This window comes from Leuresthes tenuis, unplaced genomic scaffold (assembly GCF_036924035.1).
Source record: "Leuresthes tenuis unplaced genomic scaffold, fLeuTen1.0.hap1 SCAF_23, whole genome shotgun sequence".
NCBI lineage: Eukaryota > Metazoa > Chordata > Actinopteri > Atheriniformes > Atherinopsidae > Leuresthes > Leuresthes tenuis.
Window position 1 is genome coordinate 17,277,217 of NW_027325377.1, and position 24,842 is coordinate 17,302,058.

At 43.8% G+C, this 24,842-nt stretch overlaps 1 protein-coding gene across 2 annotated transcripts in view; it reads left to right on the forward strand.

The window, feature by feature from the left end:
- LOC140282648 (fatty acyl-CoA reductase 1) overlaps positions 1 to 24,842 on the forward strand; it is a 36,925-nt gene that overhangs the window by 2,937 nt on the left and 9,146 nt on the right. For both annotated transcript variants that reach the window (XM_072377161.1, XM_072377162.1), the window contains exons 2-3: positions 9,496 to 9,774; positions 21,293 to 21,468. In XM_072377161.1, the coding sequence (XP_072233262.1) occupies positions 9,496 to 9,774; positions 21,293 to 21,468 (455 nt within the window). The remainder of the gene's footprint in view (positions 1 to 9,495; positions 9,775 to 21,292; positions 21,469 to 24,842) is intronic.

Here is a 24,842-nt window from a genome sequence, read left to right on the forward strand (position 1 = left end):
GTCAAACTTGTCTGGCTTTAGTGGTCATGGATCATTAATTTGAACAGTATGGCTGGTGGTGCAGCTTTGCTTTTGCTAACGTACCTGTAATAACAAAGTCACCAGCGAGCGGTTGCTGTATGCTTATCTACGGTCTCGGTTTATGTGTTGGAATGATAGCAATGTAGTTTCTCGCTTGTAAGTTTGCTAAATACAAGCAGTGCGTTTCGCTCGCTTTCTTTGTACTTTCAGAGAATGCTCTTGCCTTCGATATGCAGAACAGTTGGGATGGATTGCTTTGTGAGGAATTAAGCCCAAACTTTGACACTCTTGCCACTTGTTTTACCAAAACTGCAATGTTAAAAAGTGAGACAGTTTGTATCATTCATGCTTGGTCCGCCACCATCAACAACAGGAATTGTGCAACAGCAATTGTTTGAGCTTCCGGTAATCGTGGCTACGGGATTGTCTTGTCTAGCAGGTTGAAACAGACCAAAATGTTTGTTAGATTTGATAGAGTTGACGCCCTTTTGATAACGTCATCACATTGCATGCCTTTCCTCTGCTGCGGGTACAGCATATCTGCTATATGCAAGTCCTATTTTAGAAAGCTTAAAAGACAGTTCAAGGTCCAGAACTGCTAGTATACGTCACAGCAATATGCTTTTCATTCAGAGATTAATCAAGTATTATTGAATTGAATTAGAGTGTATCCATTATTCAAAAGCTGAGCTGAATGAGAATTTTACTAATTTATCAGGTATAAGACTTTCCCAAAGTATTACTAAAATTACAAATGATAGAATGTTGCTAGATGAAAAATGTAGGAATTGGCAAAACAACCCCAAAGGCAGCATGGGTGTACATTTTCTAATAGATTTCTTGGCAATCTGTTTGAAACATTGTCAAGAAATGTCATCAGAAACTAGGTCGGCTGGTCCCCAAAGTCATCCATTGTCTTCGCAAAATTTTGTGTCACTTCATCTATTAGATTTTGAGAGATTGCTCAGGGCAAATGGGAAAACTTTCTGTATGCTGGTGGCACAAAATGAAAAGCCATTACAGTTTTCATCCTCCAGAGATCGTGAAGTATCTGTGCAACACTTGGTGGCATTCCGTTTAAGTCTGGACCGAACTGATTGTCAGCAAAAGTGTGGAAAAGACACGGCGTTCCCAAGCTCTCTGCAGGAGAAATGTGTCGTTTTTTGAAAGTGATTTCCACTTTCATTCATGGTATGTGCCCAGTCTGACAGTCGGTGTTTGCCAACAACAACAGTATGTTGAAAGTGAAACACACACACCTACACAAGGTTTCATCTGCTGTAACTTGAAAGCGTGGAAAATTACAGCTCGCCCTTCCCTGACGGCCCGTGGCTTCTCACTACAGGTCAGGACGGAGCCGTCACAGCTGACCTCCAGCTAAATGACCATTTAACATCAGTCATAAATCTTGCAGGAACGAGCTTTGGAAAGATAACCAGCAAGTGCAAGTGCAGGTGTTTCATTTTTTAAAAATATGCCACGGTAGAAAGCAAATTAGTCCCCTGCAGAGGCTTTGCCATTTCCTCGCAGCAGCACCCATGCACCTGGATTTGGTTGTCTCTCATGGGAGGTTCTGGATGGTTTTGAATCAGCATTCGAGTGGAGAGTGAGGATAAGCGAGCAAGAGAAAGATGTTGCCTGACAGAAACGCCTTCTTCTCGTCGATCAATCATTAGATAATATAGTTTCCACATGATCCAACTTCCTGAAGATGTGACCCAGAGATTACTGATACGTTTGGGTTTTATTTCTATTTAAATACAAGGCTCGAGTAGATGTAAATTAGCGTGGGTCATCTTGGTAATCCTGCTCCATCTGTGGTTTCTGTGGCACCTTCGTTCTGTTAATATCCACAGAGGGATTTTGTGGTGTGTATGACATTGAACGCCACTTGGGCCTGGGTGCTCTGTTTCCCGCACGTCACTGGAGAGTGACACGGAGGATTTATGGGCTTTTTCTGTCACTGAATGCCCTACTGTTGAGTTATGGTGCCAGTGGCCACAACATAGACGAGGCTTCTCCAACATAAGACCCCTCAACTGTGAGGAATGTGCTGGAGTAAACCACAGGTTCTGAACAGGTGGAGCGCAAGAGGCCTCAAACTAAGTCCATATTATGCCTCTTTCTTTCACAGACTGACACATTTTGCTGAGGTCTGATGAAATAAAATGTCTGTGACATACTTTAACACAGAGAGACAGTACTCGGTTCCTTTTTCACCTATTGCTTTACACCTTTTTTCCTCAGACTCTGCCTCTTTTTCAGTCTGTGTTACTAAATAACCCATTGAGCATTTGCAGTCTGAGAGCTCTGACCACGTCCTCCATCGGGCAAAACGGCACATGACAGCAGAGGCTGGAAGAAGAGCAGATAAAGGGAGCCACTCCCTTAAATGCTTTGCTGCAAACCATGAATCACTTTGTTTCTGTAACAAAGCAGAGAGACCAAAGAAGGTAAACAGCCCGGTTTATCCAGTGTTTAATGAAGGCTTTTCGCAGGCACTTAAAGACGGCGTGACCCTTTATTTCATAACCTGAACATACAGTCTGTCAAAACCATTATTGTTGCTTTTAGTTTCATGTGCTCAAATAGTTTAGCATGCAAACATTTGCTAATCTCTGCCCATTGTTACTGCATATCTGAGAAAAGCTCATTTATCAGGTAATAGGCAGTTTTCAGTAATAAAGAATGGCAAACTTGCCACCCAAAAAATTGTATCCCTCATTCAAGGCTTGGTGACCTTACATTTATTTATTTTTGGGGGGAGCTGTAGTGAGAAGTCTTTGCAGCTCCATGACTTATGCTTCTGTCAGAGTTACTTTAAAGGTGGACTGTCAGACCTCAGAGTTACAGTTTCCTGCCGTGTTCTCTTGTTGCCGATCTCTTTCTGTCATATTGCCCAGCACATCAGTAACTTTACCGTTACATTCCAATCACATCTCAATGTAAGAGGGCAAGACGAAGCCTCAGAGATCAATCAACAATAGAATAGCGCTTCACTTAGGCTGTAAACTCTTGTTTATGTGCTGTCACTGCAGACTTAAGACTCTTACATGTTCCCACTGCGATGCATCTGAGAATCGAAATTCAACAAAGTGACTGTTTTCCCTCCAGATCAGTCACTTTACTTCAGCCTCAGTGGACCCTCACAGATCCTCACTCCAGTCCAGGAAGAGTGCAGCCTTTCTTTTTATCTCCCCTCCGTGTCTTTTATCCGGCAGACAGCCAGAGCTGATTGCATCGTCTCCCCGAGACACACACAAACACACTCGCACCCCCCTCCCGGTTCTCCCGGCCCATATATTTGTCCTCCACCTCATCGAAATTCGCCACAGCCTCTCTGCTGTTTTTTTATTTCCCTTTTTTAAAAGTTGCTGCTGTCTTCCAGAGTGACAGGTGTTCTACCTTTCGGATACTATCAGTTAGAAGTGAGAGCGGTTTTACAAGGGTCTGCCTTCATGTCGCATTCAGCGATAAAAAGATTACGATCTCGTGGAGAAATCCTGTTGCATTGTTCCAATCTATCCACCCGCAGCATACCTCGGAAATAATCTGTGGATATTTGGGCCTCTCATCTGGGTTGTTTCCACTTCAGCGCTAATCTGCATACCGGATTGATGGACCGTTGGCTGGATTGAGCGGATGAGACATCTGAAGAGCTCATCAACATCCACCAGAGCTCCTCTGTCATTAATTAGAAACCTGACTGGCATCAGCGAATGGTGAAGCTCTATGTTGTGTAAAGTACCACATTAATTAGTGATGTGTGTCCACTGTAATCTATCTCGGTGCTGGATACCTGAATAAATCGCTTGGTCACAGATATTGGCTTTCGTGCGAGTGAGCCGTGCGTTGCTCAAAAGAATGGAAAAGTCACTCGGTACAAGATGCTATCTAAATATGTCATGCCACGAAATCTTGACTTTTACTGGTGTATTATGGTTGTGCATGACAGGAAGCTCATCTGGTGAACCAGAACCAGAACTGCCGAAAGTCGCTGCTCCGTGACACAGACTGTTCCCAGAGTGAACAGCGAATGTGTCATACGAGGAACTGAAGGCAGCTTTGCTGAATAGTGATATCCTGATCCAAGCCGCTTTCCACATTAGGAAAATGAGCCTGCATGATAAGTGACCGGGCAGCTGTTGCCTGTGCGCTGCTCTGTTTCTGTGATTGGCTTGTTGAGGCTGCCTCTCCAATTAAGGCCTTTTTCCATCAGTACTGCATGTCTACACACTGGTATGTGAGGCTGACTGGTTGCTGAAAGCGAGGGCCTTTAGTCAGCCGTTGTGATAATGTCTGTCACAAATGGATCGTAAACACCTCTTCCGGTCTTTGCGGCTGGGCTTCGTCTGGGTAGTTCATGTCGAGTGAAAGGTTTTATCTGCTTGGACGTTTAAAAAAAGAAAAAGATCCAAGGCCGTGTCAAAAACCACTCACTCTTAACTAATACTCGCAAAATGAACAACCGTAGTGGAGGGAAAAGTACAGCAGGTTGAGGTTTTAGATGCTTGAGGGATGAACTGAACCATTCTTCTCTTCAAACACCTAAAGAATCAATAACTTAAGGGGGAGGAGCAGATTTTAACTGCAGAGTAGGTTATTTGTTCAGTGAACAGTTCCGTGATCTTGTCAGGTTAATAGAGCTGCTCATATAAAATAATAGATCCTGGCCTCGGTCACAGCGTACCTTGTTAAAGTCATCGATCTCATCTCATAATACTCACCTCTGTTGTGTCCGCGGCTCTTTTCTAAAGAGGGCGGGTAGCTTTTCTTCTGGCTGAACCTGTCCAATTAGTTGTGAAGTCAAAGATTGTGCTGAGAATGATGCATTTTCTGAAAATGCATCACCAGCTTCAGAGTAATTGATGTATAACAGGTGCCGAGACACTAACTGTACCTTATTTTCCATTAAAACTCATGAATAGATGGGGGCGTTCCTATTGGCGTAACTTGAAAAGAATCTAGAAAAGAATCAAGTTTGTTACTTGAAAGCAGTGCGTCGGATTCTTACCATGACGACTCCACAGGTTCATGACCTCTGAGCTGACTACGGTTGCCAATCTGGGTTTGAGCCAGGCGTAAACAGACACCGGCGCGCCGAGATGCGATGTTACAATTACAGAATCCCTCTGCCACCCGACGTAATGCACCCGACAATGCTCCCGATGTGTGTATGAACACAGAAACATACGCTCACACACTCCCACATCCCATCTCCAGGAATCTGATGGTGAGGAGTAGATTTGAAAGTGGCACATGGTTTAAAAAAAGACTGAATTAAAGAGACACCGCCGAAATCCACGAAGCCTGCGGCAGATATAATTAATTCTAATTAGATTAGCTTTAGCTGCCTCAGAAAAAGAATGAGGTGGACGTAAAGTCCAGCTTTTGTTGGGTTTTTTTGGACACGAATGTACAATAAGGGCTCTGAAAATGTAAAACTATGTGGGGTTATGTAACAGACAAATGCACCACCTCATTCACTGGAGTGGGAGAGCTGAGCTGTAGGATGAACATGTTTGAATAGTGCTACATCCCTTTTTGTGTGATGTTTAAAATGAAGCCCTGCTCACATGAATGGAACATTCCCCGAAGCACACATCACATTTCGGACGTATGTTTGACTCACCGATGTCCCCTTTGTTGGTTTTTGGGAAGTTTGCGCTCAAGCATCCGCAGCCATTGTTTCAAGATATCAGCAGGTTTACGAAACACACCGCCACAAAAGCCTCGGCTCTTACAACATTATTGATAACACGGTGGTTAGAAATTCCAAAATGGCAGCGAAGCGGCCAAATAAGACGCGATACAGTAGTAATGTCACATCTTTATGAACACATCCTCCACATATGCGGGTTACGCTTTGTTGAGTTTGGCAGGCAAAGAATTAACTACATGATTTATGGTTTTACCATTTTTCAAATACTATTTTACTTCTTTGGAGCTACTAGATTATGTTGCTCTAATGCTGTGATCAAGGCATCACGCCACCCCCTCTGCTCCTTGGTAAAAGATGCCCTCATTTCCTCTCTTGAGATTATCACAAAGACAAGAAGCAGAAATTACCTTTAACTTCCCATAAACAAAAATAGAAACATGGCCATCTGGGGAGGGAGCTATGACAGTTATTATGCCTTCTCTGCTGATGACGACTCAGATGATGAGTGGATGAATTCAGGATTTGTTTGATTCCAAAGTCTTCATATGATGGTGGATGGGATGAAACTTGTTTACTTAACTGAGCATTTCTTGGACTGCTCTCTCGCTGTTGGAACTGCTGTTTAGTGAAAGGGCCCGACATTTATTTTGTGTTGCTTGGCACTGACTTTGGAGTTGACTAATGCGGCTTTAATTATTGGCTGCATTTTGGTCTTTCTGTTTTTCTCACACCCCCTCCCCTCTGCCAGCTTTTGTCCATTTATAATGGCCTCAGCCGGTGTGCAGCTGTAGAGCTTGTTTTCTGCCGGTGTCTCCAGCAGCATTCTGCTGACCCACTAATGGAGTGGTTGTGTGAGGAAAGGCCCGGAGGCTGGACTGCAGAGCTGAGGCTTACAACAAGCCGCCTCTGACAAACAGCATGGACCTCCTGGGGAGAGGAGCTTTGAGGAAAAGCAGAGAGAAAACTCTTATTCAGACTGAAAAGAAACATGAAATAAGGCCATGGTGCAGCAGTATTAGCTGCAGACAACGGTGGGCCTCTGCAGCCCAGCTATGGCATCATAACCTGCAAAATGGTCCCAAAAGCTCAGTGTTCGTCCTTGCTGTCCTCTACATTGACTTTTCCTATCAGGTCATAGTCTGAACTCTGAGAGGATGACGCTGCCTTACTGACCCGTGACAAAGCAAAGCCGACACTGACAGGCACCAGCCAAGCTTTTCCACGCAACTGGCAGAACGGTTCAGAGATTTCAAGAAACTGAAAATGCATGAATGAATAAATAAAGTGTTGCTTTAATAGTTTATACAAACAAAACAGGAGGAAATCCTGGCAGCCAGAGGAAGCAGAACTTCAAATAATGCATTCATGCATGTTGAGATGCTTCACTTCATGAATATAAGTCCCATATTTTGGCTGTGGTTGAACTCCTCGAAATTTAGTGACTCCTATCTACTTCCCTCTCTTGGCAGAAGTTGAATCTGTACTAATATTCGGTTATTAACCTTCTGCAATGTCCAGCCATAGTAACAACATTAGAGTGTCTGGAGTCGGGGACAGAGAGCAGAGTTCTTGACATAACCAGTTTAGCTCCCGTCTCCATGTTGGCTCGCAGCAGATGGAAGGAAGCTGGACACCATCAGCTTAACTGACAGGCAGCAGAAGAAGCAGGAGGCGGGGCTGTCTAACCTTTACAGCAACGTGTGTGTGTGTGTGTGTGTATATTTAGGATTGCGAATCTCAGATGTGCACGTCTGTCCCAACATTTTTCCAGCTGCAGGAGCATCTCCATTGTCGGGCGTTAATCCGTAGTGACTCTCAGCCCCTCTGCTCTTGTCCTCGTGTCCACAGGGAATCTGTCCAGCACAAAGCTGGAATGTCAGGGGCCTCTGCAGAGGACCTCTGCATACGGAGCAGTACATCTGTAGATATTTCCTCGTCTGCCTGTAAGTTACTGTAAAAAAAAAACGATTAAAACAATCAGCTAAAGTGGTTTGAATGTTAAAAAATCTGCGGTTTGCTTTCAGCTTGTTGTCTTTGACACGTCTTTTCCACACAAATCCAAACAGACACACTTCTCTTTGTGAGAAGTGAGAACAGTGTGTTTATTAATCATTTCCTGCACAGGCAGCAGATTAAAAGGAAAACAAGTACATGCATGTTAGTTTTGCTACCTGGGCCAAGTTTCGTTCTGGAGGATTACGGTTTCTGACGTCTTTGAGCAGACTTTATGGGAACCTGAGGCCCGGCTGGGTGAATCATTCTGTGTGGAAGTAACACCTCCTCATTGGTGCTCTTGACTAAATATAATGCAGATTGTTGCCAAGCGATAACCTCACAAGCGGGCGTCCCATTGGCCCTGTGTTGATGTCAGATGAGACCAAACATGCCACCACCACTGCCCTCCTTCTGTGATTGGTCGGGTAGAAAGGATGACATAGACAGTCTGGTCTTGCAGAGGCTTGTAATGTACTGGTACATTTTACAGCAACATTGACAGCGTGGTTGAGAGCTTTTAGTCCAGATATCAACGCAGGTTGCTGTCAGTTACTGTCTGAAGGGAGAAGGGACAAAGTTGAGCACGGTGGTCATACACAGTTGTAAAATAAGACTTAAAACCCGCTGTCAGCTCACAATAATGACATTTTCTTGTATGGCGATCACATGCAAAGCCGCAAAGTTAAAGATGAGCTGTGACTGTTTTTACAACTTTAAACTTTGTTGGCTTCCAAGTTCACTCTCTCTGTCAGCAACCCAAGTTATGACATATTTCAAATAGTGACTATAGTAAACCACCGTGCTCTCTTGTGTTTATCAGCACTCGTGAAAGTAACTGAGGCTTTCCTGCCTCCAAAGTCCAGCTGTAATAAATTTGCTCCAACTTGTACTTGCTTTGTTGGATTAAACAGGCTTCCAAGGAACAGTGAGCAAACTCTTCTCATCCACAGAGCACTGTACTGAGGACAATTCTATTTTCTCTACAGCAGCCGCGTTAACTGTTACCTAAGCAAAGTTTTTTGGATATACCTGCCAATATTTCAGCTGTTTTGTCGACTTGACTTGTGTTTTTTTACCTGGCTGCCTGTCATTGTCAAAGTAGCAGCAGCGTTTATTGTATTTATTGCACTGAAATGGTCCAAAAAAAACAAACACAGCCTATTACACCACCACGAGAGCAACAGTTAATCCAATTAAGCTGCCTTCCAACGAGGGGAAGCTGGACATCTAGAGACACGTTTAAAGGTGTAAGTGTAAGGCTCTGTTTAAAGGATCTTAAGGAGGTCGATCCAGGGCCACTTTATCAGCGTGTGTTAGTCGTTAAGGCAGGTGTGAGTCATTTTGGTGTTGTTAGGACTGAATAGGGCTTCCAGCTAATATAACTGCTGTTTATGTGGATGTCATGATGAAAGATGCTTTGTCTGCTCCAAGTGGGAAAGCTTTAACAAATGTTTCTACTTTCTTTCGACTTTCTGGAGCTCAACACAGTGGCACAAACTTACAAATTGCGCCACTGGCCGTCAGCCTCTCTCTATCATGGTCTGTATATACATATGATTTGCATTTGAAGGTCAGAACAGAGAGACAGCACCACAGAGGCTCACTTTGAATGTGCTGGAACAAGAGAGAGGATCAAACTGAAGCGTATAAAGGCTGTACATTCATGCATAACTTTGTTCATCTGCATTACTACGATTCACAGTTCAGATTTAGCTTCACGCTGCATACTTCGAGACAAATCCTTCCTGATGCAGTATTTAAAGTTTGTGGCTTCCAGTCCTCGTACTCACATCCTCCCTCTCTCCCTCACTCTCCAGGAGTGGTTTAAAGGCCAGGACTGCGACACGTTGGGAGAGCAGGGGACAGACGCACAGACGGACACCTGCAGCGGCACATCGGGCGGCAGCATGGCGTCCGTAGCAGAGTACTACGCTGGCAAGAGCGTGCTGATCACAGGAGCCACGGGCTTCATGGGAAAAGTGCTGGTGGAGAAGCTGCTGAGGTCCTGTCCCGAGGTCAAAGCCCTCTACATCCTGGTCAGACCTAAAGCCGGGCAGTCCATGCAGCAGAGGGTCAGCGACATGATGAAGTGCAAGGTAAAAGAAACACTGTTTTCACTTCAGATCCTCGTACGTTTTAACCTTTTACTCCCCACAATGCCCAACTTTAAGTCTACTGAAACAACTTGCGTGAAAAGAAACAGATGATGTCATTTTACGTGACTTAGAGCCTTTTTAGTTGTGAACTTAAAGATGTTCGGAAATAATTACTCAATGTGACATGCTTTTGTACACAACTATAAAATCACATGGGTGGTGCTGATTTGAGACATATTAAGCATAGTTATGCCAGTTAATTGTTGGAACCACCTTGAGGGAGGTTGTTTATGCTTGAGATGAATATACATGCACTGTTGGAATGATTTTAAGTTAAAATCTAAGAAGATTTCTATAAAGTGGATGGAAGAATGATTGAGGTTGTTGTCCTGCTGAGGAATCCATTTGGGGCGAATACGATGCCTCCCTGATGGCAGTGTGACTAATAGAACTGTAAAATTCCTCAGTCCTTTATTGTCTATTACTGTCTGCTGGGAATTTGCCAATCTGTTGCATATCTGCATGCTGAACTGTCCTGAGACTGGAATCGTGCTCCTAAAGACGTGTGTCAGAGAGCTGCCTCTTAAACAAGATTCAAGTCTGTTCTGATTATGTTTTAGCCACAGGGCTGTTACATGCTCTGTCATCTTTTATGTACTTTGATCACATAAAAAGTTGCAGACTGTGAAAGCCGAAACGCTTTTGTCAGACACACCGGGACTGCTGATGGTGATATTTAAAAAAAATTCATGCATTTGATAAGAAAGCCTTAAAACAAGGTGCCCAGTGTGTTTGGATGTTGCTGATTCAGACACAGCTCAAACGCATTGCTGTATGTTACCAGAGCAATAAAAGATTTGCCTGCGCATCACGGCAGCAGCTTCCGTTGCCATGGTGAAACGAGCCTAATGACCCCAGAAGAGTCCTATAGTTCGTCTTTTGAGCTTCATCGGAGGCGGAGTCGGATCGTGAATACTAAAAGGTTAACTGAGCTGGGTGAAAATAGCTGAAGTGTTAGAGAATGACAACAGGGTCAGCAGAGGGAGGAAGGTTGAGGATGAACTCCAAATATGTGGCGTCAGCTGTATCGGGCTGGGAAGCAAAGCATGACTCAACAAAACCCTCCGAACTACGTTGGACTTAATGAGGACCAAAGTATGGAGACTGAGCTCGTATTAAAGTGCTCGCCAGCAGCAGCTGTATGCTCCTGCTCCTGCTCTGTCTGAGTGTTGTTGGCCTCAAACTGTCAGTGCGCCTAAGAAAATAACATGTTCTCTTTAATCCTTCTTGTCTTTGTCTCCCTCTAATAGCATCTGTTTTTACTGCTCTCATCAGACCTCGCTGCTGCAGTCATTATTCTACTCACCGCTGTGAGAGCAGCAGGGCGGCAGTTGAAGAATTTGCACCTTAATTTATCCAAGCAAACCTTTTTTTTTTCTTTTTTTTTAATTCTTCTTCATTTCCAGCGCCTTTTGCCAAGGTGAGCATGATGCCTGGTCCCTACGATTCACAGACAACCTCTCACCATATAATTAGTTCACTGTGACACAACAGTGCTGCAAAAGTGCCATTTAACAACACTCTGTAATTTCCACTGAGCAGTCTTTTTGTCCCCCCTGAAACAAGTGAATTTTCCTTTGCTGAAGCCTTCCCGCAGCCTCCCTGTAAGCATTGTATTCGTAAACACATCAGCATTAAAATCACACATTTTCTCATAAATGATGGAAAAATATTGATTCGATTTTTTGCTTTTTGGTCCAGAAGAAGTAAATACGGCAAATGCACGGTTTACTTTTAGCTTTTCTTCTGTAATAAGCAAATCTACAGTATCATCGATCGTAAATGATCAGTTGAGGTTTTAGATAGAGTGTCTTATGCCTAAAAGGCTCAGAGCAACGTTGGAACACTGTAGTGTAGCAGCAGCTTTGTCACACAACAGCGAACACGAGTTAAATCAATAACCCTCACATGGTTCAAATATGCAAATCATATCAATCAGTTGACCTTTACCGAAGTGTTAAACCTTTTTCAGTTTATATATCGACATATGTTTTAACCTCTGTTACTGTTTGCACCACCAACACCCCCCATCTACAGTTTTTTCCACTGGATATGGCATTGCTCTATCAGGTCACTGCTTACTGCTGTGCCCAAATACAGATTCGCTCCTTCTCAATCTGCATTCAGAGGTGATGTCATTAAATTTCCGCGTCCAAGCCTCAAGTACTAATTGGTATTCATGCAAGTCCCCGGTCCTCTGTATTATTCTTCTCAGAATCGGGATAATTCATGAAGGAGGCCTGTGGTATTGTCTCTCAAGTAGCCTCTCATCCTCCAGGCCAGGCCCGTATCTTTCTTACAACCTGTTGCTAGGTAACAACCAAGAGATCTGTCCTGTGGTATTTTTTCAAAGGATGCAATCAGGGGAGCTGCCCCAAGCAGAAAAAGGGACAAACCGATACGAATCTCATTGCGTCTGTGTGCATTTCCTCTGCTCTGTTTTTGGCATTTAGAGCCCGTTTGTATCCGTCTGCGCTCAGGCTACTTTGATCCAACGGAAATGTTTAGCTTTTGTTGCAGTGCCAGGAACTGAATGGCATGTTAGGCACGTGATAAGTAGGCCTTTGGATGCACCGGGTCTCTCTCCTGCTCTGCAGCATGCTTTTCTCCACCCACTGGCATGCTGTTGAACCCAGTAAAGGCATTTAAGGCTAAGGATGAGCTCTGTAACTGTAGGGAGGACGGCTCAGAGGTGGGAGGTGGAATATTTTGGGTAGGAACATGAATCTTATGGAATTTGGCTTTCAAGGCAGGATCTTATAAAAAGTGCTTGTCTCAGTCTGGACTAGAGTGCGACTGATACGTCAGTTGATTGAACCTACCAGCTAATATTGAACTATCACAGATATGTAAGCGTATCTTTTACCTTGAATGCGATGACAAACACTTTCATTTCTGCAGAAAAAATACAGTTTAGAATATTTGGAGCTTTTTCTGCAACACTTGTTGCATTTTAGATATGAAATGCATTGCTGGACAGTTGACAATTGTCTTTCTCAATATAACAAATAAAACGAATGCTGGTGTATGAGCGTAATCTGGTGGATTTTGTTTTTGTTTTCATGCAGTTCACTCAATTTCCAGCTATCAAGACCATTAAACATTTAAAGGGGCTGATCCAGCTTAACAAGATAGCTTAAAAAAGCTGAACACAGCTTACTCTGTGTTATCACCGCTGATGCAAAGAAAATAAGTCGCATTTGTAGCTTTTATGTCTGTATCTGGATAAGAAATCGTAGGGTGCAAATGTGCTTCTTGAAATGATTTGACAGAAACCAAAATGAAGACTCGGACACTAGAGACACTTACAGAGACAGATGCCATCTATATCATGGCGTGGGTCCATATTTATCTCCCATTTTTTAATAGCAAGCTCCCCAAAACCTTCGATTTTCACAGAAATAGGGATGCTCGGAAACTTCACCATCACCAAGACTACCTTTTAAGCAAAGCGGAGCCTGTTTCTGCAGTTGCCGCTGCTAAACGGGCAGTTTCATTGAAATTCTCAAAGTTCAAACAGTCCCCCTTCACTGCCTGTAGTTCCAGACGTAGCCCGGGTCGACGAGCGTTTCCCCAACCCTGCCACTCTCTGTGTAGCTCTGCTGCTCTTTGCCTCTTATCTCACTCTGATCCAATATGACTCCACTGTTGTATCGATTTCCTCTTGTATTGCTCCACAGCCAGGTGATCTTTCCTGCAGTGTAAATATTCAAGATGTATTGATTCCTGCCGGCCCCAATGAGGAGGTCCGTGTCTCCACTTGTGGAGCTGCTGAGATTCCTGCCTGAACCGTTAATCCCTCTCCCTCCTGAAGTCCTCCTCCTGCCTCCCACGTTTCATTCCTGATTCATTTCTCATAAGCTAAATCTAAAGTGTGCCATTGGGCATGGCAGTGTGTCTAAGGCGTGTCGAGCTCTGTTATAACTATGACCGGGGGATGAGCGAGCGGGATGACTCGGGATTTGTGTCAAACCCTGCACTAGACCGAAGCTTTGAAGAGATGGGTTGTCACTTTCAGTCTGTGGCATTCCAAGGCGTTTGTTCACTCATCTGTGGTTTCTTGGCATATGATGGAGCAGGCAAGTAGGCTGAGAGCAACCCGTAACTCTAATCATCCTCCCTAGAGAGGCGGGCAAATGGAGGAACAGCGCTTTTGCATATAATTAGACTGCAAATTAACTCCAGTTTATGAAACTGATTAGCTCATTGAATGCTATCGGTGAAGTCATTAGGGCTGTGAAGACTGGGCTTCTGGGGATTGTTGCAGTCGTGCACAGTTTCTGTTGTGCCATCTTTCCGTCTACATACATATGGTTGAATGGAGATTAGTGGCGGGAAGCCATGCGAGATGTTTTCATTGTTTTCACCCTGTTCTCTGTAACAAACAGAGAGGCAGTGCAAAGCAGCAGATGAACAGGATAACTGTGCCATGTGTCAAGGTCAAAGATACTCTTGTGCTTGGAGATGGAGCCATATCTAAAAAAACATAAACAGGTAGTTACTACGTGAGGTACTGGCAAAACACCAAGGAGTGAAACAGCTGATTGTGCACGTGGGTGCAGTGGATATCAGAGAGAATCAGTCTGAAATCTTAAAAAAAAAAGACTTCAAGAAACTATTTGAGAGTCTTGATAAAATGGCGATACCAATGCTCATTAGTGGACCTCGACAGGAGGATAAACACATTCAGCCGGCTGCTTCAGTTGAACACGTGGCTGTCCAAAGTCTGTGAGTCCAGAGGACTGCATTTCATTGAGAACTTTAATCTTTTCTGGCAAAGAGATGATCTGTTTAAAGGAAAAGGCCCAAACCCGAACAGAGGTGGAGTGAGACGACTGACAGGTAATCTCCAAGCTCTGAGGCATCAGAATGGGCCAGGACCGGGTCCCGAGAGGAGGAGCGAGAGATGAGCTCCTGCCTCACCACCTAAGGACCCAGCAAAGGATTCAACCACAGCAGCATCTCCAGCATCCCGAACACAGGATTCAGCAGCTCCTCCATCACCTTCTCCACTGCCCTCACCACAGGCCTGGGACCCACCTGCTGCATCTACACCCTCCAGAGATGTTTCACGATTCTCCACCATCACCGCCACCGAAAGCTTGGCGAAATCAGGGATTAAAATGGTTCCTCTCACACCAAACATGGCAAGATCAAGAATTCTATCCTCAAATGAAGCATCTCAATAGGAGGATGGAGTGTGTTTAACTGAGACATGGCTCGACAAAAACACAGCTAATGCAGTCCTGATTGAGTCTCGTCCATCTGACTTCAATTTTGTGTGTGAAACACGACAAAACCAGACGGTTGGGGGGGTGTTTGTGCCACGTTCAGGGACAATATACCCACCCACAAATTGTCATTTGGGATTTTTTCATCAATTTGAGTATGTGTCATTCAAAATGGAGATAAAACAATCTTCCACACTTTATATCACCGTTTTACAAACCACCACAGAATTGTTTTATTGATGATTTTACTGAACAATGTTTAAATCCAGGCTGAAAACCATTCTTTTTAGCTGTGCATATGACAACTGAAAGTATTTCATCTGCACTCTTCGCTTTTAATTTCATAAATTAATGATTATTTTTATGTTTTAATGATTTTATTTGCCTTCTTGTGATTTTATGTAAGACGTGTTATGTTTATGCTTCCTCGACTGCAGTTTCTCATTATATTGTGTGAAACATTGTTGCTGTTCTGCATGATTTTTTATTCGATAATTATTAAGATCATTTGCTTGAAAATACCCCACAGTTGTTTTTAAAGACAGTTTCCTGTCCTCTGCACAGCGTTGTTCACCTCGATGCCTGCTGATAGTCTGTCAACCAAACTCTCAAAATTGAGGACTTGAAGGAATGGGGGATGTTGTCGTGGAGATGCTGTTATTGCTGAATGAACGTGGTAATTCTGGTACAAGTATCCGAGCGAGTAGGATTTAATTCGAGCAAAGACCTGCGGCTCGTATTAAAATCTCTCATTTCTGTCTATATGCTCTCTTAGGATAATAAAATGATCCTTCGCTCAATATTGGCTCATCATCTAAAAGACTAGAAGCTAACCTGCACACCAAACGTCTGCCCGCAGACTGTAGATTTGCTATCGCTGTAAATGTTATCACTTTGCTCATATTGATCCTGTCAGTTGAGTTGTGTACAGGGATAGCGCCGAGGCAGATGTGAGAAAAACCCTCCTTGTCCATTAGTTTGCTTTGAAAGGCGGTTTCCTGCAATCCCTGATCAATCCCCTAAGCTGAGAGATTCAAAGTTGGAAGAGGAGAGTTTGCATTTTTCTGTCTGAAGTGGACCAATCGTGAAATGGAACAGAATTCCAGGGCACTATCACAACATTTGGTCCCGTGTTACTTCCCCCCCTTATATCTGACTGTTTTCGGAGCGTATTCATAAGCAAGACTCAGACGATGAGATGTTTTTGTTCAGGAGCAGCATTAGAAAAGTGCAGTGGCACACAGAATGCTCAGATCTGTCTCTATGCCCCTGGGAGGCTCTTAGGGAAGCAAGGACAGGGACTGATTGAAGATGGGGGTGAAGAATAGTTGAAATGTGTCCTTTCAGTCTTTGACATACTGACAGCCCTGCAGGTTCATCATGTCTGTCCTCTTTCACAGCTTCCCATGAGAGTCCTTGCATTGCTGACTTCTCCCCAAGCCTAGAATTTAATCCTTAGGCACGAAAGAACCTCGCTGGTACGTGAGATCATTATTATTATTATTCTAAGGGTTATTTTTGTTTTTCATATTTGCATCTTTCACATAGAGCCTATTTCTCCTTGTTCTTTCTGTCTGTAGTGCTGGAACAGTTCTGGTTATTGCCACATCTTTTGGAAACATACTTCTTTCACTCATTCTTTTGTCATTAATCCTGCTCACGTCCTCGGATTTGACTAACTTAGACAGTACATGCCAGGAAATGGAGGTCAGCGCAGAGGGTACGGTCGTTAATTGCTTCCTTCTGACACATTTTGGCAGACTTTGCCTGGCTGCTGTACATTTTTTTCCAGCTGGTTCATCTCCAGTTGGTGGAGTCCGATGTACTCAGCAGGGAAAGATGCAGACCGAAGCTAAATTTCAATCTTGGAAGACAAAAAAAGGATGGTTGGGATTGACTTGTTTACTGATGAAGTCACTGCTAAAGGAGTGAGGGAAGAGAGGTAGTAATATGTATTTGGATGTTCTAAAAGATCCAAAAGGATGCTTCTTGGGACCACCAGTCTCTCAGATGTGAAGGGCAGGGCCATCATTAGCTCTGCCTCACACTGTCATATTGTGACCTGACATTCTGGTACCATCGCCCTCTCAGACCATGCCCAGCACAACAAAAACTCTCACCCTCCTCAAACATTTCTCACAACCTGTCTGCCTCTCTCCTCGACTTTTACTTTGCTCGTTCTCTCACAGTCGCCCATTTGCTTCCAGGGACAGGGGGCTGTGAAAAGAGTGGAGTCCAGCGAAAGGGCAGTCAGTGAGAAGAAAAGCTGTTTAAATGGCATCTCAAGTTGCTGGGCTGAAAGGAAAGTGCCATTAGTGTTGGGTTACTGTCAAAGTCCACACACCGGCTGATACAAGCAAGCACTCTTGATGGAAGATTGATTGCCCTCAAGGTCTTAAAAATGGGACTGTTCAGTGCTGAGGAAGGACAAGTGATGATCCCATGCCACCTCTACAGGTTAAATAAGTGGGAATTCACTTGCTAAGGGACGTTGATGGCTGCTTGTTGTGACTTAGGCTGTGACTTTGTTTGACTGACCACAAGATGCACAACAAAAACCACTTGTGCTTACACAGCAGGAACTGCTGTGGTGATGTCTTTCCCCTCAGAGTTGCAAACTGGACTATTGTCTCCCTGTGCAAGGCAGTTTGCTCACTGACACTGTGGGTGGGAGAAGGGTGCAGTGTTAAATGCGAGCGGTGGAAGGCTGGCACAAGACCGCTTCTCATCCAAAGAGCCTTTTACAGAACAACGGCACAATCCCACAATGCCAGTCTCTGCCTGCGCATGTAACAAAAAGCTCTCTGAAGCCCACATCCTACGGCCTCATTCACCCCTCTGACCCTCGTGCACTTTCTCCGCTCTGGGTGTTTATGTAACTCACCGTTGGCTTAGAGGTGCTTCAGGAATATTTTTGGCAGACTGGATGTCCAACTCGTGCTGCAATTTCAGTGTGAATTGTTGTCAGAGTAGACAGAAAAGTTTAATGCTAACCAGTTAGCATCTGCATCTTCCCTTTCACAATGCCATTTTGTACCTCCAAAAGGGGTCAGTGAGTTTTTGTAGCGTCCTGTTTAACCTCAGTCCAGTTGCATAAATCATTTCCCTTTGTTTGGAGTCTCTCCTAAACCTCAGTCAGTCACGTTAAACCAAATGGTTAATGACTCAAACAGTAAAGTTAACAAAGATGATTTAAGCTCTAGGCATTAAACAGTTGGCGAGCAGGATGGCGAGCCAGCTTGAAAGGGTTTGCTCGTGAGATTTTTTTACATTCCACTCACGCCATCGTGTGCTTTGCTTTTTGGATAATTTCATATGCTTTACTAATCTCTGTAGATGTCCTTTTAAACCTCTATGAAAACACAAATGCGTGTACATCATGAAAGTATCTCAGGGTTATTTATCAGAACAGATACCATTCTAAGAATTTCTAAGTGCTCATTATTCAAATAGTACACTGACAGCTGCTGTAACCGCAGCTTCCCCCGTCCACACTGATGGTCTTTGCCTTTTGGAACATTGCCTTAAGAACTTAAGAAATACATCTTTTTTTAACTGCCTTTCACTTTTTTACACACCTTAGTTTTACAACTGTAAGTTCCCCGAATCTTATGAAAGCATTTTGTGGCTAAGACTTCCCTTTCAATCAGTTGTTTCTTCTTGTAATATTGAAGCAGTTGTTCATTCAGCTTATTTCTGCTGAGTTGCTTGAACCTCAGCTGCTGTTGCAGACCTCAGATACGAGCTGCACCACAGAGGTGATTTGTCACCTCGTAATCACTTTTGTGCTTTTGTGAACAGTTTTGGGTCACTGAAGATGGGTGATGCTGTGGCATTGCTATCAGAGCCCCCGCTCGTCTTTTTTTTTTAACTACTCCTCTGTTCCAGCTCTCTTTCCGCAAACAGCTGACCTCGCACTCCGGGCTATGAGGAGAGTCTGGATTTGTTTTCAGGGTAAAGTCTCGGTAAAAACTTCTTGTGGGTAAGTTGGGCAGGCCCTCCAATAAATTCTGGGAGGTTTGTTTATTGTTGCCGAGCTACACGCCCTCAAGAGGAGTTAAACTGAGGTCAGTGCATGACATCAACGCCTCTGTGAATCATAGAGGTTTTTTTTTTTTGGAATTATTGTTTTTTTAGAAAGCTGCACAGTGAATCTCATATGCTGCTGTTGTTCTCTGCAGACTGTTCTCTGTCATTACCGACTGTTGGCCTAAAGCAGAGTTGGGAAAACAGTATTATTTTTGCATTGCCCAGCAGCAATGCTACACTGTCAAGCAGAAAATATTGCCTCCCCCAATTAGAAACACTTCTGGTTTATGACGTGAAATGCTGCAAGTCGGAGCTTTTTGCCTGATATGGGAAGCTTGTTGTAGAGAATCAGCAGAAGAGCCATTACAAAGCATAGAACTGAATAGAGTCTATAATATGAATATAAACAGCTGCTGTAAGCTTTTTAATTCAACATCTGTCATCCACAGCAAAGGGAGCTCCGCTAAGTCGGACAGCTGACACACAAGCCGGCAGTTTCATAACACGCACTCCGATAGCAATCCCTTCACTTCCCCACCCCCATCTTTTTCCCCTCTTTGCCATAAGAGACTATCTGTTAAAATGATACAGCGCTGCTTTGCTGCAAGTTATGTTATCGGGCAAAGCAGCAGCAGCATGCGTGATGAAATATGACAGATGACTCTGCTGCTTTGGGTCGGCGTCTCGTGACACGAGGCGGTGGCTTCGTGCGCAGACCTGAAGGGACGCGGTGCTCGGCTCTCTGCGGGATGTAAAGGCTGCGTGGGTTGTGGTCTGTGTGAGCTCGGAGCTCGTAGATCTAGACGAGAGTTCACATAATCCCCTCTCCCTGTTGGAATGTCAATCCGCGGCCCTCAGTTGGCAAACACCAGTATAAACAGGTGGAATCATGTCACACAAGCACGGCTTTGTACTGGGTTACACATTTCTTTCTGAATATAATAGAGCACATATAGAGCTCAATCTACACAGGAGGTTGTAGGAATGCACAGCCCTGATAGTATTATATATAGAGCAGGGACTGCATTTATTTCTTCAATGGGACAATTACTTGCGAGCGCTGACTCACTGAACTGTGTGTTTGTGTGTGTATGTGCTGTGTTTACAGTAAGACATTATCAGGAAACACTCCTCAGTCTGACTCATAGCACACAGAAAAATAGTTGGCCAAAAGAAATTCTTTGTTTCCCACGCTATCTCCCCAAAGCAACCTTTGTGAAAATGTGTTAATATTTGCAGATCGGGGGCCAAAACGCATTTATATTTCCGTTCACCGTAGTTACACGCACAGTTGAGCCATTAGGCATGACGATTTCCAGGAAAAACTTAAGACGTGTTTAAACGACAGCAGCTTTACTGGGAGTTCAGCTGTATTAATGCGCTTTGTACAACTTTGGGCAGGGTACGTATTGACTTGTGCATGATTCATGTAAGTACGTTCAGTCCTGTTTGTTCAGCTCTCAGCCGTACACCGAGTGAGGGATTTTGGGTAAATAACCAACGCAGGCAGCTTGTGGTGCAGTCCTTCAAAAAAAAAAAGTACCAACCATCAGATGAAGCTGTATGTAGGTCGAATGCGGATTGGTTGAACAGATTTCATCCCCAAGAAAACAAAATGTTAAAAACCAAGACAGACAAACAGTCAGGAGTGAAAAGCCCAAACAGTAGCTGCGCTGGAGAGCTGTATGACTTTGTAATGCTTCCTTTTGTTCCATCACAATGCAGATCTTTGTCCTCTATGACTTTTCTCTTTTGGCTGCAGGAAAGAGCTAAAAGATCAACAACAGACCCAACAAGCAAGAGTCGCCCACGGCGGCAAAATGATGCTGCAACATTTAGACATTTAGACTTGTTTTCAGTACATAAAATGTCAATTCCTCTCATCAGAACCACATCTGGTCGTGATAATGGAACAGAAAAGGGCGCGCTGGTGTTTTGTTTTGCTTTCAGCAAATTATGTAAAGTAACACATTTGCTGTGCTTGCTTACTGGAGATAATTTACATTGCTTGACATGCTGTTTTAGTGTTTAGCTGTCGACATTTGAGAGTCTAATACTTCTTCCCTCAAGCTCTGGTGCATTTTGACCGGGGCTTTGAATAAAGTGAAGCGCTCTGTTTGTTGTCCAGCATCACTTTAATTCTCCCAATGAGTCGGTTCAAACTTAGACGCCTTTCTGTGTTTTGTCGTGTCTGGCAGCTTTTCGACCGAGTAAGAGAGGACAACCCTGACTTCCACCAGAAGATCATCCCAATCAGCAGCGAGCTGACGCAGCCGGGCCTCGCCATCAGCTCAGAGGATGTGACAAAACTCACCGCCTGCATCAACATAGTCTTCCACTGCGCCGCCACCATCCGCTTCGATGAGCCTCTCAAGTGAGGATCAGCTTGACTTTAAGCATGAACGCAAACACCCTCTCCTCTCTGTGTAGCACAAAATGTCCCTGCTATTTTACATGCTAACTGCAGTTATGCACATATTTAATGCCGGAGTGAGCTTTTTGGCATTTCACTGCGACAAATAACTTCCCCAGGTGTGTACAATGTATCTCTTCATGGTTCTCTTCCTTTTAAGAAAGCGAAGTCCAGAGGATGTGCATCTCATTGAGCGGGCCGCATTGTTTCATTGATTTTTACAGAGAAGAGGAAGTGGAGCGGGATGAGGATGTGAAGAAATAAACTGTTTTTAAAGGGCAGTTTGAGAACAGCGTGACAACTTCTCAAACAACAACTGGCTCCATCTTTAAACATGGGGCCATGGCGTGTATTAAAAATCTAGCTGAACAAACAAGCTTTTTGGTTGGTTGACTCGAGTTTTGCTGCAGATTCTAGAATCAAAGGGGAGATTCCTGCGTCACCATCACACGATGACGTAGTTTCTCTGACTAGGAAAACACGAGCAGCATCCGTAGAGCATCGATTGGAAGCTTATATATAGCACCGAGTACAACAGCAAACAAGATAAAGGTGCAGATAGTAATATCCATGTTAAATAACCATTATGAACTGTAACAGACTCCATAATCCATGTGTAAAAAAATATATTGAGCCTGAAACTATTGTTACTATGTACTAAATATGTAGGAAGCTGCACACATCCCTAAAACTCATAAAGGATATAATTCAGATGATTAGCTGTCATGATTTCTCAAATCTTTCAGGAGGGGGAGGCGATTATTGTGTTATTCTCTATCCTCCAATCTGGGAAGATGCTGTCATTTTGATGTAACATTAGATTGAACCCGCATAGCCTGATACTCTGTTGATTACGCTCGTCTCAGCTGTCAGATGTGATTATCAAAATGTTGCTTCAAAGCGGTTGCATTTACACAAAGTCAGAAAACAGTGGAAATACCATCGCATTTTTACCCATGACAGCTCACTTTTCACCATTTCAAGCTTACTCGGGGACCCAGTGGGCCAGAAAACTGGCGTGTATTGTTTTTGCTCTCTGTCAGTTTGTGCTAAAGCTGAAAATCTAGTGCGAGAACTCTCTTACTATTCAGCATCGAAGACACAGAGATCTGGTGGTGAGCGCTGGTCTGAGCAAAGCTGGAGCCATCTGTTTACATTGTGCTCAAGCCTGAAAATTTGATGACGATATGAGACGTACACAGAAAACGTGGAGCTAATTTTTCTTTCGCCTCACAGCGTAAATATCCAGGCAGCCGACTGGATGCGGTCTCTCATGTGGAAGAGAATAAGCTCATGCGTTTGGACTTGAGCGGATAAAGATGTATGTCTGTTGATGGGTGCGGAGAGAAAAAGAGTGAGCTCTTAAAAGGCCACAATGACACCAAGATTTCACACGTTTGGTTGTTAATATTTTAGATTAAATGTAAACTTAGACTTTGTATATTCTGACGAGAGCCATAATTAGGCCTTCAAAAAGACACCAGTAGGTTTTATTTATAGAGTCTCAGTTAAAGATCTGATACAATGAAACAATAGAGGCACTCCTAAAAAAGTTTTACTGACTGAAACACACTGCTCTGAAGTTGAGTTGGAAACTGTTGTAGACACAGTAGAGGAAGAATGTCGCACCACCCTGTTTGTTGCACAACCGTTTTAATCAAAGCCGCCGTTTAGTTTGTGTCTGTGTCAGCAACAGCTTTAGGAATTGTAAGAATTGGTGTCGACAGCAAGCTGCTTTGATCATTTGTTTCTGGGGGGGAAAAAAATCAAAAGACTATGCGGTTGAACACAGTTAAAGGGCACTGGAATGAGAGAGCATATCCCATTTCATTATTGGATGCTTTGGCTTTGGGGCGGGAAAGAAAAGCACAGTGATGGGGAGATTATGATATAAAGAGTGGTAGAGAGACTTGTGTGGAGATAAATATTTATCTGAGGTGGAATAGTCTCATGGCTCTTTGAAGATGGGCGTTTTTGAGTCGTTTTTGCGTTTGGTCTGAGCGACAGCTTTGTTTGGAGAAACCTGCTTCACTGCTCTCCTCTCAGATCCATATTGACCTGCTGCTGCTTTCACTTCTCTTCTCTCCTGCTGGGTTTCACACTGCCCTTCCTGTCTGTCTGCGCTTTTCACCTTCGCACATCTTTGTTCCCACGAAGTGGCCTTGATAGCTTTTTTTCAGCCCTCTTCGTCTGACTTTGGCTTCCCTGGTCACCGCGCCTCCCAAATCAGGCGACTTAGTTCAGGGCTTTCCGAGCCCGACGGGGCTTTATCCACATTTAACGGATCAATCTCGTTTGTTTAAACAGATATTTTTCTCTGCTTCTTGTTTCCTCTGTAACAGTGACATGGAATTCACTGAGAATTGTGACTGCGGCACCATTGTTGAAGAAGAACAAAGGAGAAAGAAATAGTCTGGCTATCAGAATTTAATGATCCACACAGATTAGTCTGACAGATCTGGAAGAGAAAGCTAAGAAAAGTGATGAAATTAGAGCTGCAGCTAATAAAAATGATTACTTATGGATTAAGTAATAGTAGACTAATAGTAATGGCAGTAGTAATGGTGATAGAAGCAATTATGATAAATGGTAAAACTGCATATATCGATCTATTTGTGATTGTACTTTTGTGCTTTGAGATGAGAGCTGCAATAATCCGGAGTTGTTTCAGGTGAATCAGGAAAGCAAAGACAGATGGGCGATGATTCAGCTGCAGGAAAGAGGCACAGTGGTGCGTCCAGTCTCTCCTGACCGCGCTGCTGGCGTGACGCCCTGCATATGGTCGCAGAATTTAGAGGGAAGATAACACGCCCGCGCTCAAAGCTCATCTACCATTGTCCTTATTCTCCAGTTGCCGCTCTGCTTACTCCACACTGCTGCTCCCAACCTAAACACACCTGATTCCTGCTGCCGGACCAGTCGCCCACGACCCAACACGCACACACCTAGTAAACCTGAGGCTTCCTTTTTAAGCAGCATATCTTGTGTTTCAGTGTGCCGTGGTCTGGTCGTTTTTTTTTTGTAGAGGGGGCAGTAAAGATAGCCACGATTTTTCTCAGCTGTGTAGCTATTTTTATGATAATAAATGCCTTTTTGTAAATATTTTAGTCTAAACTAGAACTTAAATTCAGTTGAGTGTGTTTGTTCCTTCCAGCTGTGCAGCATGTATCTCTCAGGACAGATGTGTCACTCGGCAGAACAGAGCTGAACAGTGAATCTGAGGTGATTCTGGAGCAAGTAAAAATACTGAGACAAGCATATTTGCAAAGAATAGGAGATGGTTTTTCGTTTTTCCCCCGGCAGCTCTTACTTATCATCGCCCTGCTTCCTCTGTG